General features: G+C 46.9%; 1 protein-coding gene across 5 annotated transcripts in view; it reads left to right on the top strand.

The window, feature by feature from the left end:
• The window catches only part of LOC140388049 (uncharacterized), a 110,949-nt gene that overhangs the window by 73,049 nt on the left and 14,068 nt on the right, over window positions 1–23,832 (top strand). For all 5 annotated transcript variants that reach the window (XM_072471643.1, XM_072471640.1, XM_072471642.1 and 2 more), the window contains 10 exons: window positions 1,056–1,215; window positions 1,324–1,556; window positions 3,663–3,849; window positions 3,975–4,194; window positions 7,361–7,530; window positions 14,054–14,123; window positions 16,790–16,890; window positions 17,024–17,055; window positions 18,650–18,760; window positions 20,824–20,869. In XM_072471643.1, coding sequence (XP_072327744.1) covers window positions 1,056–1,215; window positions 1,324–1,556; window positions 3,663–3,849; window positions 3,975–4,194; window positions 7,361–7,530; window positions 14,054–14,123; window positions 16,790–16,890; window positions 17,024–17,055; window positions 18,650–18,760; window positions 20,824–20,869 — 1,330 coding nt within the window. The remainder of the gene's footprint in view (window positions 1–1,055; window positions 1,216–1,323; window positions 1,557–3,662; window positions 3,850–3,974; window positions 4,195–7,360; window positions 7,531–14,053; window positions 14,124–16,789; window positions 16,891–17,023; window positions 17,056–18,649; window positions 18,761–20,823; window positions 20,870–23,832) is intronic.

The following is a 23,832-nucleotide window of genomic DNA, read 5'->3' as shown; positions in this document are numbered from 1 at the left end:
GGTGAACTGCCCTTAATCTGTGTGGTAGTATGCATTAGGGGTCATGTGGGACTGTGAAGCCGTGATGTCATTGGCTGGCAGATCCCGGGTCCTGGTTGGCTGTTAACCTCTAGGTCCGCCCTGAAGGCGGAGTATAAGAACCTGGAGTTCTCCCCCGCAGGCCAGTCAGCTACTGAACTGCGGGGAACTAAGTCACGCTTAATAAAGCCTCATCGACTTCATCTCTATCCGTCTCTCGTGAGTCTTTGTGCGCTACAATCTGCAAAGGGCTGCCGCTGAAGATCGAACCACTCCCAGCTTCCTTCCCAGCCTATGGCGAATGTAGTTTCTAAAATCAGGCTGCCCACTCCCAGCTTACTGAGCACTACATGTTTTATGGTGTGGGATGTAGAAGACCACATAGCACTACTCTACACAATGGCAGGGCAGTTATCCCAGGTGTCCTGATCAATGGTTGTTCTTCAGGGATAATTGGCTTGTAAAATGTTTAACTGACTCTTGATTAGCTGGCTAAACACCCACCTCCCCGCAACCCCTCCCTCCCTTCCATCCGCCATAGATTATAAGTGGATGGGACGGTCATGGGTCAGGTCCTCCCTTATTTTACGTTCCGCATACTGGACACCACACCCAACAGCAGGGGCATGTAAAATGCAGACTCCGGATCTGAGCACAAAAATCAAGTCTAACACTGCAATGCAGTACTAAGAGAGTGCTATATTGTCAGAGACTATCTTTCCGACAAACTGTTAAATGGAGAACCCATCTGCCTGCTCGGGTGGATATAAAAGATCATATGGCACTGTTTTAAAGAATAATAGGGGAGTTATCCCAGGTACCTTGGCCAATTGTTCCACAATCAACGTAACAAAAACACATTATCCCCTCGTTAATGCATTGTTCTTGAGGGATCTTGCTGTATTCAAATTAGTTGCCACAATTCCTACATTACATCAGTGACTAGACTTTAAAGGTACTTCAGTAGCTATAAAGTGCTTTGACATTTCTGGTGCTCATGAAAAACACCTCTTAATTGTAAGTCTTTCTTTCATTAGCGCCGTGGACCATGGACTGAAAACTGTGCTATAAAAGATTGTGTGGATGGAAAAATTGTCACTATAAAACAATGCACACAAGAAAAGCCTACGTGTCCTAATCATTTGAAGCCAATTGAAGTAATAAATGAATGTGGCTGCCCGTCTTGGGAATGTGGATGTTAGTATCTCTTGTCTGATCGAATCATTGCTGAATCATTAGAACTATTTATTGCATTTCCCTCATCACAAAATAACCTTGAAAACCATATTCTGCTTACTTTTTTAGGTGAATGTCGTGTATGGGGAGATCCACACTACTTGACCTTCAATGGGCTGACTTATGATTTCTTCAAGGATTGCACGTACATTCTTGTTGAAGAACGAGATCCAAAATACAACTTCACGGTTCTAGTGGATAATTACCAATGCATTCCTTCGTTCCCTTTTTCTTGTCCAAAGGCACTAAATATTTTTTATAAAGGCATTCGGATGACTATTTCAACTAATGCAGGCTTTGAGGCAAGTATTTTGTAGTTAATATTTTACTAATATTGTCCAGCATCTGCTTACGTAAAATTAACTGGCCAAATAATCAAATCATCTACATATCAGTTGAACATTTAAAGAGCAATAACTGATTGAATCCAAATGCATACATAGAGTTCCTACAGTGCAGAAGAACACCATTCGGCCCATCGAGTTTGCACCGACCCTCTGAAAGAGCATTCCACCCAAGCCCACTTCCCCACCCTATCCCAATAACCACTTCACCTAACCTACACATCTTTGGACACTAAGGGGCAATTGATCATGGCCACTCCACTAACATACACATCTTTCGACTTGCACATCTTGGATAGAACATAGACCATACAGTGCAGAAGCAGGCCATTCGGCCCATCGAGCCTGCACCGACCCACTTAAGCCCTCACTTCCACCATATCCCCATAACACAATAGCCCCTCCTACCCTTTTTGGTCACTAAAGGCAATTTATCATGGCCAATCCACCTATCCTGCACGTCTTTGCACCGTGGGAGGAAACCGGAGCACCCGGTGGAAACCCACGCAGACACGGGGAGAAAGTGCAGAATCTGCACACAGTGACCCAGCGAGGAATCGAACCTAGGACCCTGGCGCTGTGAAGCCACAGTGCTATCCACGTGTGCTACCATGCTGTCCTTGTGTAATGAACTGTTAAAAAATACAGGCCAAACAGTTACTGGTCTGTGCTGCGCCAGTTTGCGTGGTGGGGGAACTATAATTGGGTCCCATCATCTAGATTTTCATATTGTGATTGGGAACCCAGTGTTAGGAGAATGTCCAAGTCCCAAACCACAACGTGTCGGAAATAATCGTTCAACACGACTTTTGAAGGAATGGCCAATTCATGGCTGTGGGTATACTGGATGTCCAATTAAAGATGATGGGATGTGTTCCTGACACTGCAGGATCAAGAGGAGACCATCAAGCACTGAGAGAGCATTAGCTTGCTGGTGCATGTACAGGAGAATGACAGTACCTCTAGGCAGAGGCCTCTCAGCACTTTTAAAATGTTCAAAAATAGAATTGGCTGCCAGGTATCCATTGTACCGGCGGAACATGTGCCTGAGGAAGTGGTGGGATTGTGACTGCAGCTGTAGAGATATTTCCCCATTGGCACCAGGACTGGGGTTTGGGGCACATTTTAAATGTCTCATGAGGACTGTCATCTGATCTCTCAAGAGACCAACTACATTCATTGGCTGTATTTCAGCACCAGCAAGGCCAGCCTTCTTACAGGAAAATTCCATTTGGTGCAACTAAAGCTGCTTTATGGCAGTATTGCTAAAAAAAATAGAATTTTTTTGTGCTTTTCATTTTGAACTCATCAGCACAATTCACAAGAAAATATCAATGTCAGGGGAAACAAATATTTATAGTATATAAAAAGAGAGTACTGCGAGGCCTGGATAGAGTGGACGCTTCCACAAGTAGAAAAACTAGAACCAGAGGACACAATCTCAGACTAAAGGGACCATCCTTTAAAACAGAGATGAGGAGGAATTTCTTCAGCCAAGGGGTGGTGAATCTGTGGAACTCTTTGCCGCAGAAGGCTGTGGAGGCCAAATCACTGAGTGTCTTTAAGACAGAGACAGATAGATTCTTGATTAATAAGGGGCTCATGGGTTATGGGGAGAAGGCAGGAGAATGGGGATAAGAAAAATATCAGTCATAATTGAATGGCTCAGCAGACGCGATGGGCCAAGTGGCCCAATTGTGCTCCGATGTCTTATGATCTTATTGTCTTATAAGCCTGTCCGTTTCCACCATCTGTAAAACACCATCAGGACATGGTCAGGGAGTCAACCAGCATTGGTTCCCTGCAATTTTACCAGCACCCCCGCCTCATTCCTGCAGCATGCGGGCCTGGTACAATTCTCACCAGTAACTCTGTTTATTTCTCCACAGACGATACCTGCCAGGCTGAGTATTTCCAGCATTTTCAAATTCTGTTTCAAATCTCCAGCATCCGCAATATTGTGCTTTTGTTGTAGATAACAATGTCCAAATTTACTTCCAAGATGTGACAGGCCGCTTGCTCATTCGGGATGTTTTCAATAAAACTGTGTTTTAAATCTTACAGCTCACAGTTGATGGAAGTCAAAAAGAAATCCCCCACACAGTAGGTGACATAAGTGTCACTCAACAGAACCTCAGGTCTATGCGTATTTATTTCAGTGAAATTAAAACAACAATCATTGCTTCGCTGAACAACTTTAAAATCATGGTGGCAGAAAGGTTTTTCTACAATAATACGCAAGGACAGTGTGGTATGTGATTTCACATTTTCATGTTATTTTGTTTGCCATATTTATGACTCGTTGCAGAGTAAAGATGCTGGTGGCTTGATATTGGTCATGCAACTAGGGCAAATGTTTTATGTTTTTTGTCTCAGGCTCTTGCACAAGCACTTCCACTGATGATTGTATGAGACCCAATGGAAAAATAGAGCCCTCCGATTGCTGCCACCAAACAGCGCTTGACTGGAAGGTTGATGACGCCAGTAAGCCCCATTGTTATGCAGAACCTCAAAATCAGTCCTGTGTATCGGTAACTGAACCGCCTTGTCCTCCTGACGTATCTGGGACACCTGTGTGTGACATCATTTCACAGACGTATGTAAAACCTTAAATTCTAACTTAATAATAATAATCTTTTGTTGTCACAAGTCTGAAGTTATTGTGAAAAGCCCCTAGTCGCCACATTCCGGCACCTGTTTGGGTAAGCTAATACTGGAATTGAACCCGTGCTGCTGGCCTTGTTCTGCATTACAAACCAGCTGTCTAGCCCACCGAGCTAAACCAGCTCTATCTGTATTTCGATATAATTTTCAAATGTCTACAGGCTGATTGTCCTTCTGGAGCTGGGATTCTGAGGCCAGGAGCATTTCCAGGTCATGACTCCCTTGCTGGGACCTGGCAGAATTTGTAATGAGCAGGCCGGTTGGTGGCCTTGGTGTGAATGCTGACCATCCAAGTAGGAAATGGCATGTGGGCGTTTGAGGTGGGAGGCAATATACGGGAGTCTCTCCAATGGCCGCACCACTGGCTGTCAATGTAGACAGGAGAGAGCGTGGGCACCTCAAGATGGAGGAGCTCACTGAAGAGCCTTAGAATTTATTTTAAAATTCCAAAATGCCACAGCTTCCAGATCTGCATTGCGAATCCCTCCAGCTGTGGCTCTATGGTTATGTTGGGTAGTGAGGATGTGCCTCCTAACTGGACAGACACTCTCTCTCCCTTTCCCATTCTGCTACTCTTTGGGGGGTGGGGTGGGGGCACCTCAATTTCTCAGGCATATTTCAACCTCAATTGGGGGACTTGCATGCCAACTGGAAAATTCCTGCCGGTGCCTGTAGAGTGGAATTAAACTGCTAGTTAATTGGCCTCATAGACCACTCCCTCTTTGTGGGCAGGTGGCCATCACCAACCTCAAAACACCCCAATCCTGATTGAAAATGGCCCGGTGAGAGATGGGAGACCAGCGTGCGGGCTGGCAGGATTAAATCATGGAGTCACCCACCTCAGGAGCGAGATTCTCCGACCCCCCGCCGGGTCGGAGAATCGCCGGGGGCTGGCGTGAATCCCGCCCCCGCCGGTTGCCGAAGTCTCCGGCACCAGAGATTCGGCAGGGGCGGGAATCGCGCCGCGCCGGTTGGCGGGCCCCCCCGCTCAATTCTCCGGCCCGGATGGGCCGAAGTCCCGCCGCTAAAATGCCTGTCCCGCCGGCATAAATTAAACCACCTACCTTACCGGCGGGACAAGGCAGCGCGGGCGGGCTCCGGGGTCCTGGGGGGGGGCGCGGGGCGATCTGGCCCCGGGGGGTGCCCCCACGGTGGCCTGGCACGCGATCGGGGCCCACCGATCCGTGGGCGGGCCTGTGCCGTGGGGGCACTCTTTCCCTTCTGCCTCCGCCACGGTCTCCACCATGGCGGAGGCGGAAGAGACTCCCTCCACTGCGCATGCGTGGGAAGCTGTCAGCGGCCGCTGACGCTCCCGCGCATGCGCCGCCCGAAGATGTCATTTCCGCGCCAGCTGGCGGGGCACCAAAGGCCTTTTCCGCCAGCTGGCGGGGTGAAATTCGTCCGGCGCCGACCTAGCCCCTCAATGTTGGGGCTCGGCCCCCAAGGATGTGGAGCATTCCGCACCTTTGGGGTGGCGCGATGCCCGTCTGATTTGCGCCGTTTTGGGCGCCAGTCGGCGGACATCGCGCCGTTTCCGGAGAATCTCGCCCCAGATCCCACCTCCTCAGGCAGTCAGATATTCTCCATCAGATGATTAGGGTGTGATGCTTGCTGAAAGAACAGGAGGACATCTTGTGATGCCCAGGGAGTGAAGTAACATGCACCCTTCATGAGCACCAGTTCTCACAACAGGTCCACCTGTGGAATCATTTCAAAGGTTACTTTTGTTGGCTAATTCATTAGGTAAAAACTTGTACCTTTATAGGTACAATCTGTACCTTTATATTCCCCTCAATGGTGATTTCCAATCTCACAATGCCCATTGGGTTGAAGTGACAAGGTGTAAATCATCTTCCTTCCATTAACTCATCAGTCATCGCAGTGCTGTTTGTTGGATATTATTTGCATAAAATAACTACCACATTTGCCTTCATAACAGACGCTGCCCTTTGGAAGAAATTCCCTGCTTTGTAAATCCAAATGTTCTTATTATAGAGTTGTAGAGAAAATGACAGATAATGATGGCTGAGCTCAACCTGTTCTTCTCTTCCATGCCTAATGGAACATGAGTCAATGTATTTCTTGCACCTTTATACAACTAGCAGGTTGCTCTCTGGGGTTGATTCTGAAAAATAAAAGCTCCCATTAACTTGGATAGGCCATCTGCCTAACTCGCTCTACTTGGAAACCCAGTTGTGATGTTGTGGTTTGAAGGGGTGGGGGTGGAGGAGGAGAGAACCGCCGTCTCATCAGATGGAAGGATTCTGCTGAATGTCAACTCGGGGGGCGCCATTCTCCGCTGGCGGGAGTCTCCGTTTTGCCGGCGCCCGGGGGTTTCCCGACGGTGGGGGGCTGCCCCACAATGGGAAATCCCATTGACCGGCCGGTGTAACGGAGCATCCCGCCGGCGGTTCGGGGCAGAAATGTGGCACGGCGGGATGGAGAATTTTGCTCGGTATTCAGAGACTTGCGCCTCTGTGCGTCAGCATACATTGGGCTGAATTCTCCGATTCCCCAGCCGCGTGTTTCTTGGCAGTGCTGTTTGCTGGCAGCAGCATGCTATACTCCTGCCGCTTACCGCTGCGATTCACCTTTGTAAACACCCCACACCGCTGGGAAACCCACGGGTGGGGGTGCGCTGCCGTCAGGAAAATTGAATTGCAGGAGCCGGCGTATCCCGGCCATTATCTACCAGTGCTCTAGAAACAGTTTTTCCTGGCTTCTAAACCTTTCTTTCACCAGCTCACCCTGTGTCTTGCACTTTTTAATCTGCTCCACCTCTTGCAGCTCCCCATCTTTACAATGAGAAAAACAATGAGAGATTTTGTAGCAATATATTAGCTTGTAACTGCACCTGTAAAAATACTTAAGGAATAGGCAGGTTAATATTCCCTAAAATAGGGAGGTGGTTTTCACTCCTCTAATGTTTTGATTATCAATAATTTGGAAGCGTAATTTTAGTTATCATTTGAACGAACCTTGTTGTTTTAGGCATCACATTGGTGATTAGGATTAACTAAAAATAGAATTTGAGATTTCAGAATATATTGTCGAAGGTCATGAGGCTTTTCTTCAGAGTTTTTTTGTTCCCCCCACAGGCCATTCGAAAACTGTAGCATCAGTGAGCTTACGCCTTACCGTAAAAGCTGTAGAGTTGACTACTGCCTAACCAAATCTATAGAACTGACCTGTGAAAATGTAGAAGCTGCTGCTGACAGCTGTAGAGAAAACACATGTGTTGACTGGAGGTCTTCTACAGATAAATGTCGTAAGTACACTGCATTGAGAAAGTAGTTAAATCAAACATTATTAAGAAAAATATATATTCTCTTTTGATTCAATCAATAGCTTATTTTAATAAATGTGAGAATTTGGGGACAATTTTTATACCGTGTGGATTTTGAGTGAGTTGTATTGGTGGGAAGAATGGAACAAGTTGCTAGCCCAGATTTTCAGCCTGAGGCATGTTAATGCCTGGGCCCCAGTAAGCAGCTTGAAACAGGCAGAAAGCAACAATTGCCTGGTTGATAAGGAGAAGTTCAGTCAGAGAAAACGTATGGATGTGTGATCAGCTTTTCCTGTTGGCCAGCTGAAGCTCGCCAGCAAGTAATCATTCTAAGTGCACTGCAGGTGCCCAAAAACAGCCTGCTGAACGCACCATTCAGCAGATTTGAACTCAAATCCACTGAATCGCGCACAGATAACGGGCGGACTTTTCCCTCCCCACGCCGGGTGGGAGAATCGCCAGGGCGCCGCGCGAGTCTCGCCACGCCGCCCCGGCACCCGCACGCGATTCTACCCCCCCCCTCCAAACCGGCGCGGCGATAATCACGGCTGGCCGCTCGGAGAATCGCCGCTCGCCGTTCGTAACGGACGAGCGGCGATTCTCCGGCCCAGATGGGCCGAGCGGCCTGCCCAACACGACAGGTTCCCACAGGCGCCGTCCACACCTGGTCGCTGCCGGCGGGAACAGCGCGGGAATGCTGGGAGCGGCCTGTGGGGGGAGGGGGTGGGAGGAAGGGGGGTTCCTGCACCGGGGGGGACGACTCATAAGGGGTCTGGCCCACAATCGGTGCCCACCGATCGGCGGGCCGGTCTCGCTGAAGGAGGACCTCCTTTCCTCCGCCGCCCCGCAAGATCCATCCGACATCTTCTTGCGGGGCAGCCACGGGGAGGACAGCAACAGCGCATGCGCGGGTTGGCGCCGGTCAACCTGCGCATGCGCGGATGACGTCATTTACGCGCCGCCGCTTTTACGTGGCGCCAAGGCCCGGCGCGCGTAAATGACACGGCACCACTCCTAGCCCCCCCGGGCGCGGGAGAATAGGGGGCTGGGAACGGCCTCCGACGCCGGAGTGAAACACTCCAGTTTTCACTCCGACGTCGGGACTTGGTCTCCCGATGGGAGAATTGGGCACAACATATCCTTCTTGAGTCAGCAGCTGCTAGGATGATTCTTAAAACATTGCCTACGCTGTTTGGATGGTCAAACAACAGCTAGGGGAGGTTGTAGGATGGATAGAGAGAGCGATAGTATCCAGTAAGGTCCTCCTTCCTATGCTCTCTGGCTTGGGGGGAAAAAAAGCAGTTCTTCAAAAACTTTAAAAAAGGTTAGCTGACAAACCACATAATTCCCTCCCACCATCTGACCAGTGACCCAAACAAGGTCAGCAAGTTGAGTCCAGGTCCTTGGTTTCAACATTATTAGATTATGGCTGGGAGTTTTCCTTTCTCAGCTAGGCTCCATTGCCTAAAGTAATTTTATCGACTGGCATGTTTCCCCCTCCAGTTAAAGGTGCAGGTGATTGTCTGAAAGTTTTGTGAATGGGTCGGGAGATGTGGTTATTCACATTCCTCTAAGGTGATTATCTTTAATAGATTCTTCCAGACAGCCCGACACCATTTTAACGGTTTTGGAATTTAAAAGGTAGCATTATGCATATGTTTGTCCCCCCCCCCCCCCAACCCCTGCCCCTCACAATCCCCCCCCCCCCACACCCACCCCACTAAGAAGCTGTTGTGTTGAGTCACTGAATTGCTGTTGTTCAGTCTTTTAAAACTCAACCAGTGATTTCAGCCCACTAAGTAAATGAAACCAATGTTAAAATAAGGCATGACTTTCTCACAATACCCCATCTCAAGGCTCACCTTCTCCACTGCTGGCCGTCATGTCGGATCTGGAAACGACAATGCCAGTATCTTCTGTGGTGTCTGCAGAATGGCAGGATGAACATAGAGTTGTGTGTCTCCTTCCTGTAGGAAGGGTGGAGAAGGATAAAGATGTAACGGGACAAGGCATGCAACCAATAATTGACTTCTCCTTGCTCCATCTCCCTGACTAATGATTTTTTGCTCTGTTCATCTCCTATGCTCGGAGATCCAAATCACTCTCCATGGCTCTTCTTTATTTCATGTGCCTAAACTATTTAATTAGTTTTCACCTACAAAAGTTCTTAAGTTCTAAAAGGGCAGCACGGTAGCACAGTGGCTAGTACAGTTGCTTCAGGGTGCCAGGTTCCAGGTTTGATTCCCGGCTTGGGTCACTGTCTGTGTGAAGTGTGCACGTTCTCTCCGTGTCTGTGTGGGTTTCCTCCCAATCCGGCTGATAACGTGGAATGCGAGGGGCCTGAATGGGCCGGTAAAGAGGGCCCGAGTGCTCGCGCACTTAAAGAGCCTGAAGGCAGACGTGGTCATGCTTCAGGAGACACATTTGAAGGTGGCGGATCAGGTCAGGTTAAGAAAGGGATGGGTAGGACAGGTATTCCATTCGGGGCTGGATGCGAAGAACAGAGGGGTGGCAATATTGGTGGGGAAACGGGTGTCGTTTGACGCCAAGAATATCGTAGTGGACAATAGAGGTCGATACGTGATGGTGAGCAGTAAGTTGCAGGGGACGTGGGTGGTATTGGTAAATGTATACGCCCCGAACTGGGATGATGCCGGATTCATGAAGCACATGTTGGGGCGCATTTCGGACCTGGAGATAGGAAGCTTGATAATGGGTGGGGATTTTAATACGGTGTTGGACCCAGCACTGGATCGCTACAGATCTAGGACCGGAAAGAGGCCGGCTGCGGCCAAGGTGCTTAGGGGGTTTATGGATCAGATGGGGAGAGTGGACCCGTGGAGGTTTGCCAGGCCGCAGACCAGGGAATTTTCTTTTTTCTCCCACGTGCACAAAGCCTACTCCCGGATAGACTTTTTTGTTCTGGGCAGGGCGCTGATCCCGAAAGTGGAGGGAACGGGGTATTCGGCCATAGCCATTTCAGATCACGCCCTACACTGGGTGGAACTGGAGCTGGGAGAGGAGAGGGACCAACGCCCGTTGTGGCGGTTGGATGTGGGACTGCTGGCAGATGAGGCGGTGTGTGGGAGGGTGAGGGGGTGTATTGAAAGGTACTTGGAGGCCAACGACAATGGGGAGGTGCAGGTGGGGGTGGTATGGGAGGCGCTGAAGGTGGTGATCACGGGAGAGCTAATCTCCATCAAGGCTCATAGGGAGAAGATAGAGGGCATGGAAAGGCAGAGGTTAGTGGGGGAGATTTTAAGAGTGGACAGGAGATACGCAGAGGCCCCTGAAGAGGGACTACTTAGGGAAAGGCGACGTCTCCAGACAGAGTTTGACCTGTTAACCACCGGGAAGGCAGAGGCACAGTGGAGGAAAGCGCAGGGGGCGACATATGAATATGGGGAGAAGGCGAGTCGGATGCTGGCACACCAGCTCCGTAAGAGGATGGCAGCGAGGGAAATAGGTGGAGTCAAGGATGGAAGGGGAGCTATGGTGCGGAGTGTGACGAAAGTAAATGAGGCATTCAAGGCCTTCTATGAGGAGCTGTACAGATCCCAGCCCCTAGCAGGGGAAGAGGGGATGCGACGATTCTTGGACCAACTGAGGTTCCCGATGGTGAAAGAGCAGGAGGTGGCTGGTTTGGGGGCAGCAATTGGGTTGGAGGAGCTGATCAAAGGTCTGGGGAGTATGCAGGCAGGGAAGGCCCCGGGACCGGACGGGTTCCCGGTTGAGTTCTATAGGAAGTACGTAGACCTGTTGGCCCCGTTGCTAGTGAGGACTTTTAATGAGGCAAGGGAGGGAGGGACCCTGCCCCCGACAATGTCGGAGGCGACGATCTCTTTAATCCTGAAGCGGGACAAGGACCCACTGCAATGTGGGTCGTACAGGCTGATCTCGCTCCTCAACGTGGATGCTAAGTTTCTGGCAAAAGTGCTGGCTACGAGGATCGAGGACTGTGTCCCGGGGTTGATCCACGAGGACCAGACGGAATTTGTAAAGGGTAGGCAGCTAAACACCAATGTGCGGCGGCTCTTAAACGTAATAATGATGCCATCGGTGGAGGGAGAGACGGAGGTAGTGGCGGCTATGGACGCGGAGAAGGCCTTTGACCAAGTGGAGTGGGAGTACCTCTGGGAAGTGCTGCGTAGGTTTGGGTTCGGGGGAGGGTTTATTTGTTGGGTTAAGCTCCTATACAGAGCCCCGGTGGCGAGTGTGGTTACGAATCGGCGGAGGTCGGAGTATTTTCGGCTGTATCGTGGGACGAGGCAGGGGTACCCCCTGTCCCCCCTGTTGTTTGCATTAGCAATTGAACCCTTGGCCATGTCATTAAGGGAGTCTAAGAAATGGAGGGGGATGGTCCGAGGGGGAGAGGAGCATCGAGTATCGCTTTATGCAGACGTCCTGTTGCTGTATGTGGCGGATCCAGTGGAGGGGATGGTGGAGGTCATGCAGACTCTAAGGGAGTTTGGGGATTTTTCGGGCTTTCAGCTTAATGTAGGGAAGAGTGAGCTTTTTGTATACAGTCAGGAGACCAGGAAAGGGGGATAGATGGTCTACCGGTGAGGAGGGCGGAAAAGAGTTTTCGGTACCTGGGGATCCAAATAGCTAGGAGTTGGGGGGCCCTACATAAACTTAATCTGACGAGGCTGGTGGAGCAGATGGAGGAGGACTTCAAATGATGGGACATGTTGCCGCTCTTGCTAGCGGGTAGAGAGCAGTCGGTCAAAAGGGTGGTCCTCCCGAGGTTTCTTTTTGTGTTCCAGTGCCTTCCAATTGTAATCACCAAGGCCTTTTTTAAGAGGGTAGGCAGGAGTATTATGGGTTTTGTGTGGGCGAATAAGACCCCGAGGATAAGGAGAGGGTTTCTGGAGCGCAGTAGGGACCGAGGAGCGTTGGCGCTGCCGAATCTAGGGAGCTACTACTGGGCAGCAAATGTGGCGATGATCCGTAAGTGGGTGATGGAGGGAGAGGGGGCGGCATGGAAGAAGTTGGAGATGGCGTCCTGCAAGGAAACGAGCCTGGGGGCGCTGATGACGGCATCGCTGCCGCTCTCGCTGACAAGGTACACCACGAGTCCGGTGGTGGCGGCAACGCTCACGATCTGGGGCTAGTGGAGACGGCACAGGGGTGCAATGGGAGCCTCGGTGTGGTCCCCGATCAGGGGTAACCATAGGTTTGTCCCAGGGAGGGTGGATGGGGGGTTTCAGAGCTGGCATCGAGCAGGGATTAGAAGAATGGGGGACCTGTTCATTGATGGGACGTTTGCGAGCCTAGGGGCACTGGAGGAGAAGTTTGGGCTACTCCCCCGGGAAATGCTTTCAGATACATGCTGGTGAGGGCTTTTGTGAGGCGACAGGTGAGGGAATTCCCGTTGCTCCGGCACAGGAGATTCAAGACAGGGTGATCTCGGGTGTATGGGTCGGAGAGGGCAAGGTGTTGGCGATATACCAGGAGATGAAAGAAGAGGGGGAGGCGTTGGTAGAGGAGCTGAAGAGTAAATGGGAGGAGGAGCTGGGGGAGGAGATTGAGGAGGGGCTATGAGCTGATGCCCTAAGTCGGGTTAATTCCTCTTCTTCGTGTGCCAGGCTTAGCCTGATACAATTTAAGGTGGTTCATAGAGCGCACATGATGGGGGCGAGGCTGAGTAAGTTCTTTGGGGTAGAGGACAGATGTGGGAGGTGCTCAGGAAGTCCGGCAAACCATGTCCATATGTTTTGGTCATGCCCGGCACTGGAGGGGTTCTGGAGGGGAGTGGTGGGAACAGTATCTAAGGTGGTGAAAGTCCGGGTCAAGCCAAGCTGGGGGCTAGCACTATTTGGAGTAGTGGACGAGCCGGGAGTGCAGGAGGCGAAAGAGGCCGGCATTCTGGCCTTTGCGTCCCTAGTAGCCCGGCGAAGGATCTTGCTAATGTGGAAGGAGGCGAAGCCCCCCAGCGTGGAGGCCTGGATAAATGATACGGCAGGGTTTATCAAATTGGAGAGGATAAAGTTTGCCTTGAGAGGGTCTGCTCAGGGGTTCTACAGGCGGTGGCAACCATTCCTAGACTATCTCGCGGAGCGTTAGATGAAGGTCGGTCAGCAGCAGCAACCCGGGGGGGGGGGGGGGGATGTCTTGCGGGGGCGGGGGGGGGGGGGAGGGAGGAGGGGGAAGGGGGGCTTGTTTGGGGGGTATTTGAGCAAGAAAATACATGAAGGATCTGGAAAACTGACATGTTCGAGAGGAATCCAATGTACAAAGCTCTGTATCATATCGATTTACCATGTTCATGTCTTGCTATGTGCGCTTTCTTTCTTTTTGTTACGGGGGGGGGGGGGCGGGGGCGGGTTTGGAAGGGTGAAAAATTGTGTTAAAATTCTTAATAAATATATATATTTCTTTTTAAATGTTCGGCTCAGGGGAATGGTATTACTAGTTTCAGTTCATTTAAAATTAGGTCAGGAATTCTTTCATTTCTGATGGTTTCTCTGACTGCTTGTGTATTTTTTAATCACTTTTTAAATAGCTTTCAACTGCACTGCAACATTCGTTTATAAGCCTTGCGAAAGGAAGAGAGACGATTATTGCGAAAACAAGTAAGTATGATATAGTCTCTTGCATGCAATTTCAGTTTGATTAAGTTTTATATATTATCGTGTGCCCATTACAAAAGCTTAGCATCAAAATTGACCTTTCCCCTTCCCTCATCAATTTGGTCACAACAGGCAATGAGAATCTCATTTCACCCTGCACAGCTTGTATTTACAGTCCATGTCTTCTGGAGTTCGTGAGGATATAAAGAGACTGAGTAGACTAGGCCTTTGTTTCTGAGAGTTTGGGAGAATGAGATGTGGGGTGGGATTCTCCATTGCCAAGTCCGCCTCACCACCGCTGCCGGCGAGGACGAAAATTGTGTGCTCAGCCAAACCTGCAAATTAAGGTCAATAATTTGGGATAACAGGGATATCAAGGCTATGGGGATAAAGTGAAAAGGTGCAGTTGACCAAAGTGATGCGTCAATCTGATTGAATGATGGAGCAGGCTCAAATGACCAATCATATGGCCTGTGTTCTTAGAAATCCAAGGCATGGAAATACTAGGGGGAAAAATTTATACAGGCCAGAAATATGCCCAAAGGAACATTATTGTTGGAGACCAATCATCTTAGCCTCAGCACATTACCACAGGAGTTGCTCAGGTCCAACAATCCTCAGAAAGTTCATCAATAACCTTCCCTCCCATCATAGGATCAGAAGTGAGGATGTTCACTGAATAGTGTTCAGTTCAATTTACAGCTTCTCAGAAAATAAAGATATCTATGCCTGCATCAAATAGGACTGGGACAACATTCACACTTAGGCTGATAAGTGGCAAGTAACTACCATTCCACATTTGTGGCAGGCAACAAGCACATCCATCAAGAAAATATGTAACCACCTTCCTGTAATAAGTACATGGTGGCAAAAGTCCCTTCACCAGAATCCCTTTTATTAACAACAGCAAGACAACCAGGTGCATTCCACTTGTTGTCTACACTGGGAGTGCAGAGGAGCTGACACTCCCTGTTATATACAAAGAAGAGCTTCCCTGATTGGGCCACTAATCGGGGAACTTGTATTCCAATTGGCCAATCTCAAAGGCTTGGTCTGAGTCATACACTTCCTTTAACATCCAACAGCCTCACCACCACCAAATACCTGCTATTAGCATCCTGGGATATAAGGAGAGGTGTTACTATTGACCCAAAAGTTTAATTTGATCAGGTATATAAATAACATGGCTTTACGAGATGGTCAGAGATTAGGTTTTCTAAGGTGTCGCCTCACTTTCAGACTCTCTAAAACCTTTTCACCAACTACAAGACATAAGTCAAGAGTGTGATGGAATGCCTTCACTTGTCTGCATGAGTCCTGCTCTACAAACACTGAAGAAGCTCGTCACCATGCAGGACAAAGCAACTTACTTGACCTACACTTTAAACATTCACCACTTCCACCACTGGTGCACAGTAGTACCATTTACAAGATGCACCACAGAAACCTTCCCGGAGTTAATCGACAGCAGCTTCTGAACCCACTTTTTCCCCCATCTACAAGAACAGGCAATAGGTTTATGGGAATGCCACCACCTGCAAGTTCCTCTCTGAGTCATTTACCTGTCTTGGAACTGTAATGTCACTCCTTCATCTTCACAGCAGCAAAATCCTGGAAATTTCTCCCCAACACTACAATGGGTGTGTCCACAGCACCCAGTGGCTCAAGAAGGCCGTTAACCACCACCTGCTCAAGGGCCATTAATAGTGGACAATAAATGCTGACCTTGCCAGTGATCCATCCCTTGAATGAACAAGCACAAAAATTTAACTTATTAGATTAAAACTGAAAAACACGATCAAAGTACAATACCAATTCTTCCAAGTAGTTTTGCATTGGCAACAAATCCAAACAATCATGCCAAGTGTGCAATTTAACTCGGACATTAGATCAGGAAATGCATATAGTACAAACACTGATCGACAACCACATTTTAGTGAACCCCAATTTAATTTTTAAAAAGCTATCTTTAACAGGTTAACATTTTAATTTGGTCTGAATTTGGGTGGCACGGTAGCACAACGGTTAGCACTATTGCTTCAAAGCTCCAGGGTCCCAGATTCGATTCCCGGCTTGGGTCACTGTCTGTGCGGAGTCTGCACAGTCTCCCCCTGTCTGCGTGGGTTTCCTCCGGATGCTCTGGTTTCCTCCCACAAGTCCCGAAAGATGTGTTTGTTAGGTGAATTGGACATTCTGGATTCTCCCCCAGTGTACCCGAACAGGCGCTGGAGTGTGGTGACTATGGGATTATCACAGGAACTTCATTGCAGTGCTAATGTAAGCTTATTTGTGACAATAATAAAGATGAAAAAAAAAGTGAAATTTCCTCAGACGTTCCACAAGAAACTGCATGTAATTCCGGGCTGCACTGGGACGCCACCATTTCTGAGAATTCCTGGTCAACCATGTGAGGACCAGAACCACTACCATGTATTAATAGGCCTACAGCAAGGAGCATGAGAAACTTGCACCCACCTTTCATTAATAGAAGACAGGCAGGTGCCATATAGATGTCCGTGGTAACCCATCAGGTTTACTGCTTTCCCACCAGACACACAACATATAGCAGGGTCAGTGCTGGAGCATTACTGCTGGGTTAAGACCTAAATACAAGTATGGCCATTATTGGCTACTCTTTAAAATACTAATGGCTGCATTCTCATTTTTAGTAAGCTGATACCGGGGATGATGCTCGCCTCTTATGAAGAAGGTTGCTTTTGCCCACCTGGACAGAAGCTATCTGAAGACAAAAAGAATTGTGTTTCTACATGTAAGGTTTATTTTTAGCTCAACTCAATATGCAATCAGTTTTGTGGTCAGATAAAAATAGGAATTCATGAATGTCTTTGATCCCTGTATCACATAAAATCATAGAACTGATTGAGCTTTTCCTTGTAAACCAGGTTGCCTGGACAATAACGGAACACGGAGATCGGTAAGTGATTCGGAATTTGATATTTTCTTGATGCAGAATATATTTAATTAACTTGTCATATTAGAGGGTGGAGTTGTTTCACCATTCCATTGCTTCTGCTGGAACATTAACATTGAGGAGTTTTGATTGGCCACAGAGGATACATTTGGAAAAGAAAACAGACTCAAAGTGAACATCTGCCTTTTGGAATTGTGTCATTTTATTACATTTAACCAGTGTTAACATGTAATATGTTAATGACCTGAAGGTACACTTAGTACATTCAATAAGTTAAATGCAGCAATTGTTTTGATTTTCAAAATGTATTATGTTCCCCCTTTAAGTATCATTATTGCTGGAAAAAAGAGATGCTGACGAAGTTTTATCTTGCACTCATCAGAGCAGACACCACATCAAGTTCCAAAGGGAATAACAATGTATATTGCATTATGTAATAATCCACAGGAGGCAGGGATTCCGTCACCACACCAGTAGTTATTTGCAATAACTTATTATACAACAGCAGCTCCAAACAGTGCTGCTAGCATTCCAGTCAACCTAAGACTGCCTCACAAAGCCTACACAGGTGCTTATATGGGCCCCCTCAATGAGCTATCATTGAGGGAGCTCATACTCCAATTGGCCAACCAATAATGCCAATTGGAGGTCATTATACATTAGAAAAAGGTGCTAATTAGTTGTTAAGTCAGCTCTGATTGGCTGAGACTTCACCATGGTGAATGAGCCAGGGAGTAATTGTTCCCATGCCTTTGTTTATTCAAAAATGGTGCAATGTCTGCACATATTCCTTTTGGCTGCAGAAGGTAGTCTCTGCCTCTGAATACATGTAGGGTGCCCTTTCTCCCAAAGATTTTCTAAGTTCATTTGTGGCGGGCTTTTCAGGGAGTTTGGCGAGTTCCCTAGCGCTATTCAATGACACTTAGTCACTTATTTGGCCCTGGTGAGTTTCTCACCAGTTTAGCCCACAGAATATTTTTTAGCACTCGGAAGCTGAACTCAGAGATCAGTCCACCATTTTGAAAGGGTGGTCCGATCTCTAAGTGAGCTTTTGGGTCCCCCACCCATTGGCAATGCCCCCCCCAAAAAAAACATGGGCACTACCCCACACCCCCCAAGTGAAGATATCCCGCTATGGGATCCCTGGGGGTCCCCCGTCTTCAGGCTCCCCCAAGCCCCCTTACAGCACCATGTCTGATGAGAGCAGGTATTCCAAATGGTGGATATGGGATCAGGATCATGGTCTGGAACATCTGAAGAGCTTTAGTACATATAAAAACTCTTCAGTTAGTAAACCTTCCGTTCTCTTCAGTGGCTGGGTGCTCAAGGTGTACCTCTAGTGGCAAGAGTGTGGAACTGAAGGAATCCATCCCTAAACACGGAAATGTGGGTAGAATTAGCAACGAAAGTCTTGGAGGGTTGTACATTCCCTGTCAACTCTCAGGCCAATTACAAATAAAAAGTATATTGATATCATTTCCCATGCTGATTATGAAATCCTACAAATGTCCCCTGATTGCAATAACTGGTGATATTTTTGCTTTGGAAACATCCGTTGAATGTACTTATTTTATTGTGTTGCATTTGTCATTCTTAGGAAGGTGAACACTGGCTTGATTCCAGCAATTCTTGTACCTCCTACAGATGTGTTCACTCTATTGTCATAACAGAGACAAAGAGTTGTGACTCTCAGACTGTTTGCAGTGAGGTTTGTGCCGTATATTGTTCATCTTTACCAGATGTTTCTTCATCTCGAATCAAGTACAGATAAAGTAGTTGGATTAAGACTAACTTTGTTCAGAGGATATGGTGGCACAGTGGTTAGCAGTCCTCCCTCACAGTGCCAGGGACCCAGGTTCAATTGAGTCACTGTGAGGAGTTTGCGCTTTCTCCCCATGTCTGCCTGGGTTTCCTCCTGGTGCTCTGGTTTTACTCCTCCAGTCCAAAGATGTGCAGGTTAGGGTATGCTGTTGCAGAAGTAGGGTGGGGGAGTGGGCCAAAATATGGTGCTCTTTAGGAGGATCGGTGCAGACCAATATTCGAATGGCCTCCTTCTACACTGTAGTGATTCTATGATATTACTATAAGCATGATATTGCGACACAATATTAACTGCAGCAATTATCTAGCATGAAATGTTGTATTTAATTTAATTTATGAAAATCTGGAACAAAGTTTGTACCACAATATTCTATTTTAGCTATGGGTGTGATCTACCGGCAACGTCCCGCCGAATCAGGGCTCGACACTGTCGGTAGATCTTGGAGGAGGCTGTTACACCTCGCAAGATATAACCAGATCTCTTGAGGCGTCGCGATCCGGCTCCTGTCCACAATGGGTGGGTCCCAGTCTCACACGGCTAAGTGAGTTTAAGAATCCACTTAGCCGTGCTCGGGCTGGATCTAACGGCCACCCGGCCTCTACTATCCTCGCAGAAGAGCCCTCCAGCTGTGCACCGTACAGTACTCGGCCCCATAAATGGGGATCAGGCCCAGTCCGGGAGTTATGTCGGGGGGGGGAGGTGTTGGGAGATGTAAAAATGGCATCCCAATCACTTCCAGCATAAAGGAGTTCCACTTATAACTTATACTTATTACAAGCATTAGAACTGCAGGTTATTGTCATTTGTTGATGGACTGTGCATGTGCTCACCTAATAAATTAACGTCTCTTTCTTCACCTCTTCTCTCAGTTGTGTGTCTCACAATATCTCTGTATTGCTTGTCATGATATGTATATTAGCCTGTAAAGAGTTAACAAGTTAATGTTAATGCTTCTTACCACTGGAGGGAACCACTGAACAGGCATTTAAATATCATGTGAATTCTGGGATTTTGGGTAAAAGATGTTTAGGCATAAGGTAGATCAGTTGTATATTTGAGAGTTCTGCAGTTAGAGATAGCATAGTTTAATGTAATGACCTCATACTTTAGGAATACGTACGAATCTTATTCAGTAGTGTCAATAAATTAGTTTTGTTAGTTAACAAAGCTTGTTGTTCTTTGTTCATCATTACAAATCCAAGCCACCCAGGTAAAGCAGAGAACCCAAAACAGAGAACAACACATTCTTATCGTACATTGGCCCTAATTCTTGTCCTGTCTTCCCTCCCAAAACTACTACAGTTGGTAAACCACAAGGCGCTCTGTCTGACATGTTTGAATCCACATTTATCTCCGGCTTTACGCCATGGGCCTCAGTGTACATCTAATGCAGGCAGTACTGACTAGTTACCATGGGACTTCTGTCTCCCAACCAAAAGTAAATCTTCCATTGGCATAAAGACAAAGTAAATTACCCACTTTTTATTCACTAATCCTCTGTGCAAACATTTCATTTTTCTCTGCTTTCTGTGTCCTTTGCACTTCCTTTCTTATTTTTTTATTTGCTTTGTTTGTCAGTTGGTGGGAGGAGGTTTAGACTAGGACTCTCTATGACTCAAACATACATCACAAACAGATGTCATTAAAGTGGTGAAATGGTAACTACATCAGAAGATTCTGATTCTTAGAAATGAGTTGCTAATTAATAGCTCTTAAAAAAGGGTGGTGAATTTGCAATGTTTCGTAGAAATTATTTTAAATTGAGCATGTCGTTTGTGAAGTGGCTTGAGGCATTTCAGAAGAACATGAGTAAGCAAATGGAAGGTTTTTCAGTCATATTCTAACACGTATGACCATCTCTATATTCTTGCAGGTAAAAAGGTTACATTGCTGTAAATTCAAAGAGTGGGTACGATATTAACTTTTTACTGTTTATTCTCTTTGTTTAGTCCTACAGAATATGGGATGCTGACAAATGCTGCTATACATGTAGAGGTAACCATTTAATTATATTACACTAAAGAAATATTCATATATTAGTTGATCTCTTGTGCTGCTGCACATGACTAATCATGTTTAAATTGAGGGGTGGAGAAGACTAAGTAGGAAAAGAACTTTAAGAAAGAAGAGTGGGTCCAGAAACCTATCTCAGCCTGTGTGTCGGTAAACGTGCTTTGGGGGCTGAGTGTTGCTCTGACTTTCCAAGAAAAAAAATGAACTGGCTTTTAGTTTTCTACTATTTAACTGGACTTAATATTTTATATAAACATTCTCCTTTTTCTTTTGCTTTCAGTACATCCTGATTTTCTTTCAGTGAATATGTCCAGATTTTTCAAATATTGCTTGTATTTTGTCCAAATCGTGCAGATTAGGTGGATTGGCCATGCTAAATTGCCACTAGTGACCAAAAAGGCGAGGTGGGGTTACTGGGTTATGGGGATAGGGTGGAAATGAGGGCTTAAGTAGGTCGGTGCAGACTCGATGGGCCGAATGGCCTCCTTCTGCACTGTATGTTCTATTTCAATTTTGAAAGGGCCTTTATTTCTTTCCTCAACAAAAACCAAGATGACTGTCTTAATTTCTGAACTTGCAACAACTTCTTCCAGTTTGTGCATGAGTTGCGGTATCATGGTGTAAAGACTTGTGGCATTGTTATTGCTAGAAAACCTCAATGCTGAAAACCTGCAGAAGTGACAAGTATTTGTGACTTGTGAACTGTGAACACTTTTTTAAATGAACTTTTCCATTGGACCAGATTAACAGGGGGTTTTACAACCTTAAATGTAATGTTATAATCTATCTACAACTTAGAATTAGCATCTATTTGTATATTGAATCTTAAGGAGAAAAATGACTCAGTATTTAAATATAAGTAAGGCCCCTTAATGAGATAAACATCACACAGTGTGGTATTGATCTATATAGATCAGGAACAGTTCAGGTTCTAGTTTTGGTCGATGTGCATGTCAGTCAGGAAATGCAGGGTTTAATTGGCTTTACAGTCTCTAGTACGACCTTCCTTTCTATATTCGTGATGGTTATTTCTCTTCACGAAATATTATACATACAGATGAGATGACTGTCCCATTAGACAAGTCTTACTAGTACCATACTGACAGGAATTCTCAAAATTGTTGTGCACGCCCTTCATGTTGGACCCATGACTATTGGTGCTTTAGGGCCCTGTCACATTCTTCCATTGTGAGTTATCTGAGAATCTGATCACGTATTCTGGCTACAAACAGCTGCCATCACAAACCAGTGGGTGGAGTGCAGTGACAATATGAAGCGGTTTAGCATATGAAAGGGAGGCTGGAAAGTGAAGAAGTCTGAAAACATAGGAATTGTAATAGAAGGGAGCATTTAGAAAAAAGAATGTGAACAATCATGAAGAGATTAAATTTTAATATCACAGACGTCAGCAGTCAAGCATAGCGTTCCCTGCAGTGCCCAAAGGTTGGACAGGCCTTTGGACAAAAATATAATTTTACGTATCAGTTGTCAATTTAGTCATGTTGGGACGGACTCTCTGGGTCCGCTAACCCCAACCGTGATTCTCAATGGCCCCTTGAACTGGGCGAGAGGACCAAATCGGTATTCTCGCCAGATGTCAAGCCTGCTGTGAGTCTCCCGGCCCGATCCCCTGGCGAGACCAGGTTCTCACCCAGAAACAGTGAGAATCTGATCAGAACTCATTATCCATTTCAATCCCATTAGCAAAATTAAAGTGGAATGCTGCGGCCTTACATGATTCTCCCTCCCAGCTGCAAGTCCCGCGGCTGGCAATCAGTATCGGTCTTTGAAAGCAGGGTCCAAGCACTGTGGACCATGAGGGGGAGCAAGGGAGTGCATGCCCTCTCTATACTTACCTCGGTGATGTTGAGGGGGGGTGTTTCACGGGAGGTGAGGGCCAGAGGGGGGGCTTGGGCAGGGCTGGAGGGGTCCAGATCGGGGGTCATTCCCGGGATGAGGGTCATGTGGCAAGGGTTCCCTCTGCAGCCTTGAAAATCTTTAAAATCTCTCTGTAGCCTTAAAACCTTGATGTCTCTCCGAGCGTGTCCATATCAACGATCTGTCAGATGAAGGAAAAGGTTTTCTATCTGTAGCCTTTTTACCTTTAAACTCTCTCCTCGCATGTCAACTTCAAAGATATATAAAATTAAGGTAAAGGTATTCTTTTTGATGTGTTGGAAACATTTGAAATGCTTTTTTCACATTCAATTTCATTCCCCTCAAGCCTTTTCAAGCCTCATCGCTTGCTGAGAAGCCTAAAAGCTCTGAACTGCATTGGGGAGGCACAGTGGTGCAGTGGTTAGCACAGCTGCCTCATGGCACTGAGGACCCGGGTCCGACCCTGGCCCCAGGTCACTGTCTGTGTGGAGTTTGCACATTCCTCCCCCCCCCCCCCCCCCGCCCGCAACTCAAAGATGTGCAGGGTAGGTGGATTAGCCACGCTAAATTGCCCCTTATTTGGAGAAAAAAATGAATTGGATACTCTAAATTTATTTTTAAAAAGGCTTTGAACTGCATTGTCTACGTTAAATTTCAGGGTCCATTAACTTTAGCAAGGCTCTTAATTGACAGGTCCAGGCTATTTCAAAGGAGGTTTAGGTTTGTTTGATTTTATAGCTCTTCATGATCCATTACCTCAGAAGAGCATCCTCTATTGAGCAGGTGTTGTTTATAACCATAGTTTCTTTTTAAAAGAGGCTGGTTTTTTGTTCTGAAGAGATTCTAGGAAGACCTGGTGCTCTGTCTGTTTTTTTTCTGCTGGGGTTTCCGCTGTTCTGAAATCATTAATTGAAAGACCAGGTGCTGTGACTGGGTGCTTTCCCTTGGCAATCTGGGCAGAAACTAACTGTAGTCAAAACCATATGTCTTTCTATATGTCAGTTTATTTACCTTCACTCCATCTACAATCCTTTTGATAATTTGTAGTCAGATAAAAATGGGAATTA

The sequence above is a fragment of the Scyliorhinus torazame genome, chromosome 13 (assembly GCF_047496885.1).
Source record: "Scyliorhinus torazame isolate Kashiwa2021f chromosome 13, sScyTor2.1, whole genome shotgun sequence".
Classification (NCBI taxonomy): domain Eukaryota; kingdom Metazoa; phylum Chordata; class Chondrichthyes; order Carcharhiniformes; family Scyliorhinidae; genus Scyliorhinus; species Scyliorhinus torazame.
Note: the sequence above shows the minus strand (reverse complement) of the source record. Positions and strands in the feature narration are given on the sequence as shown.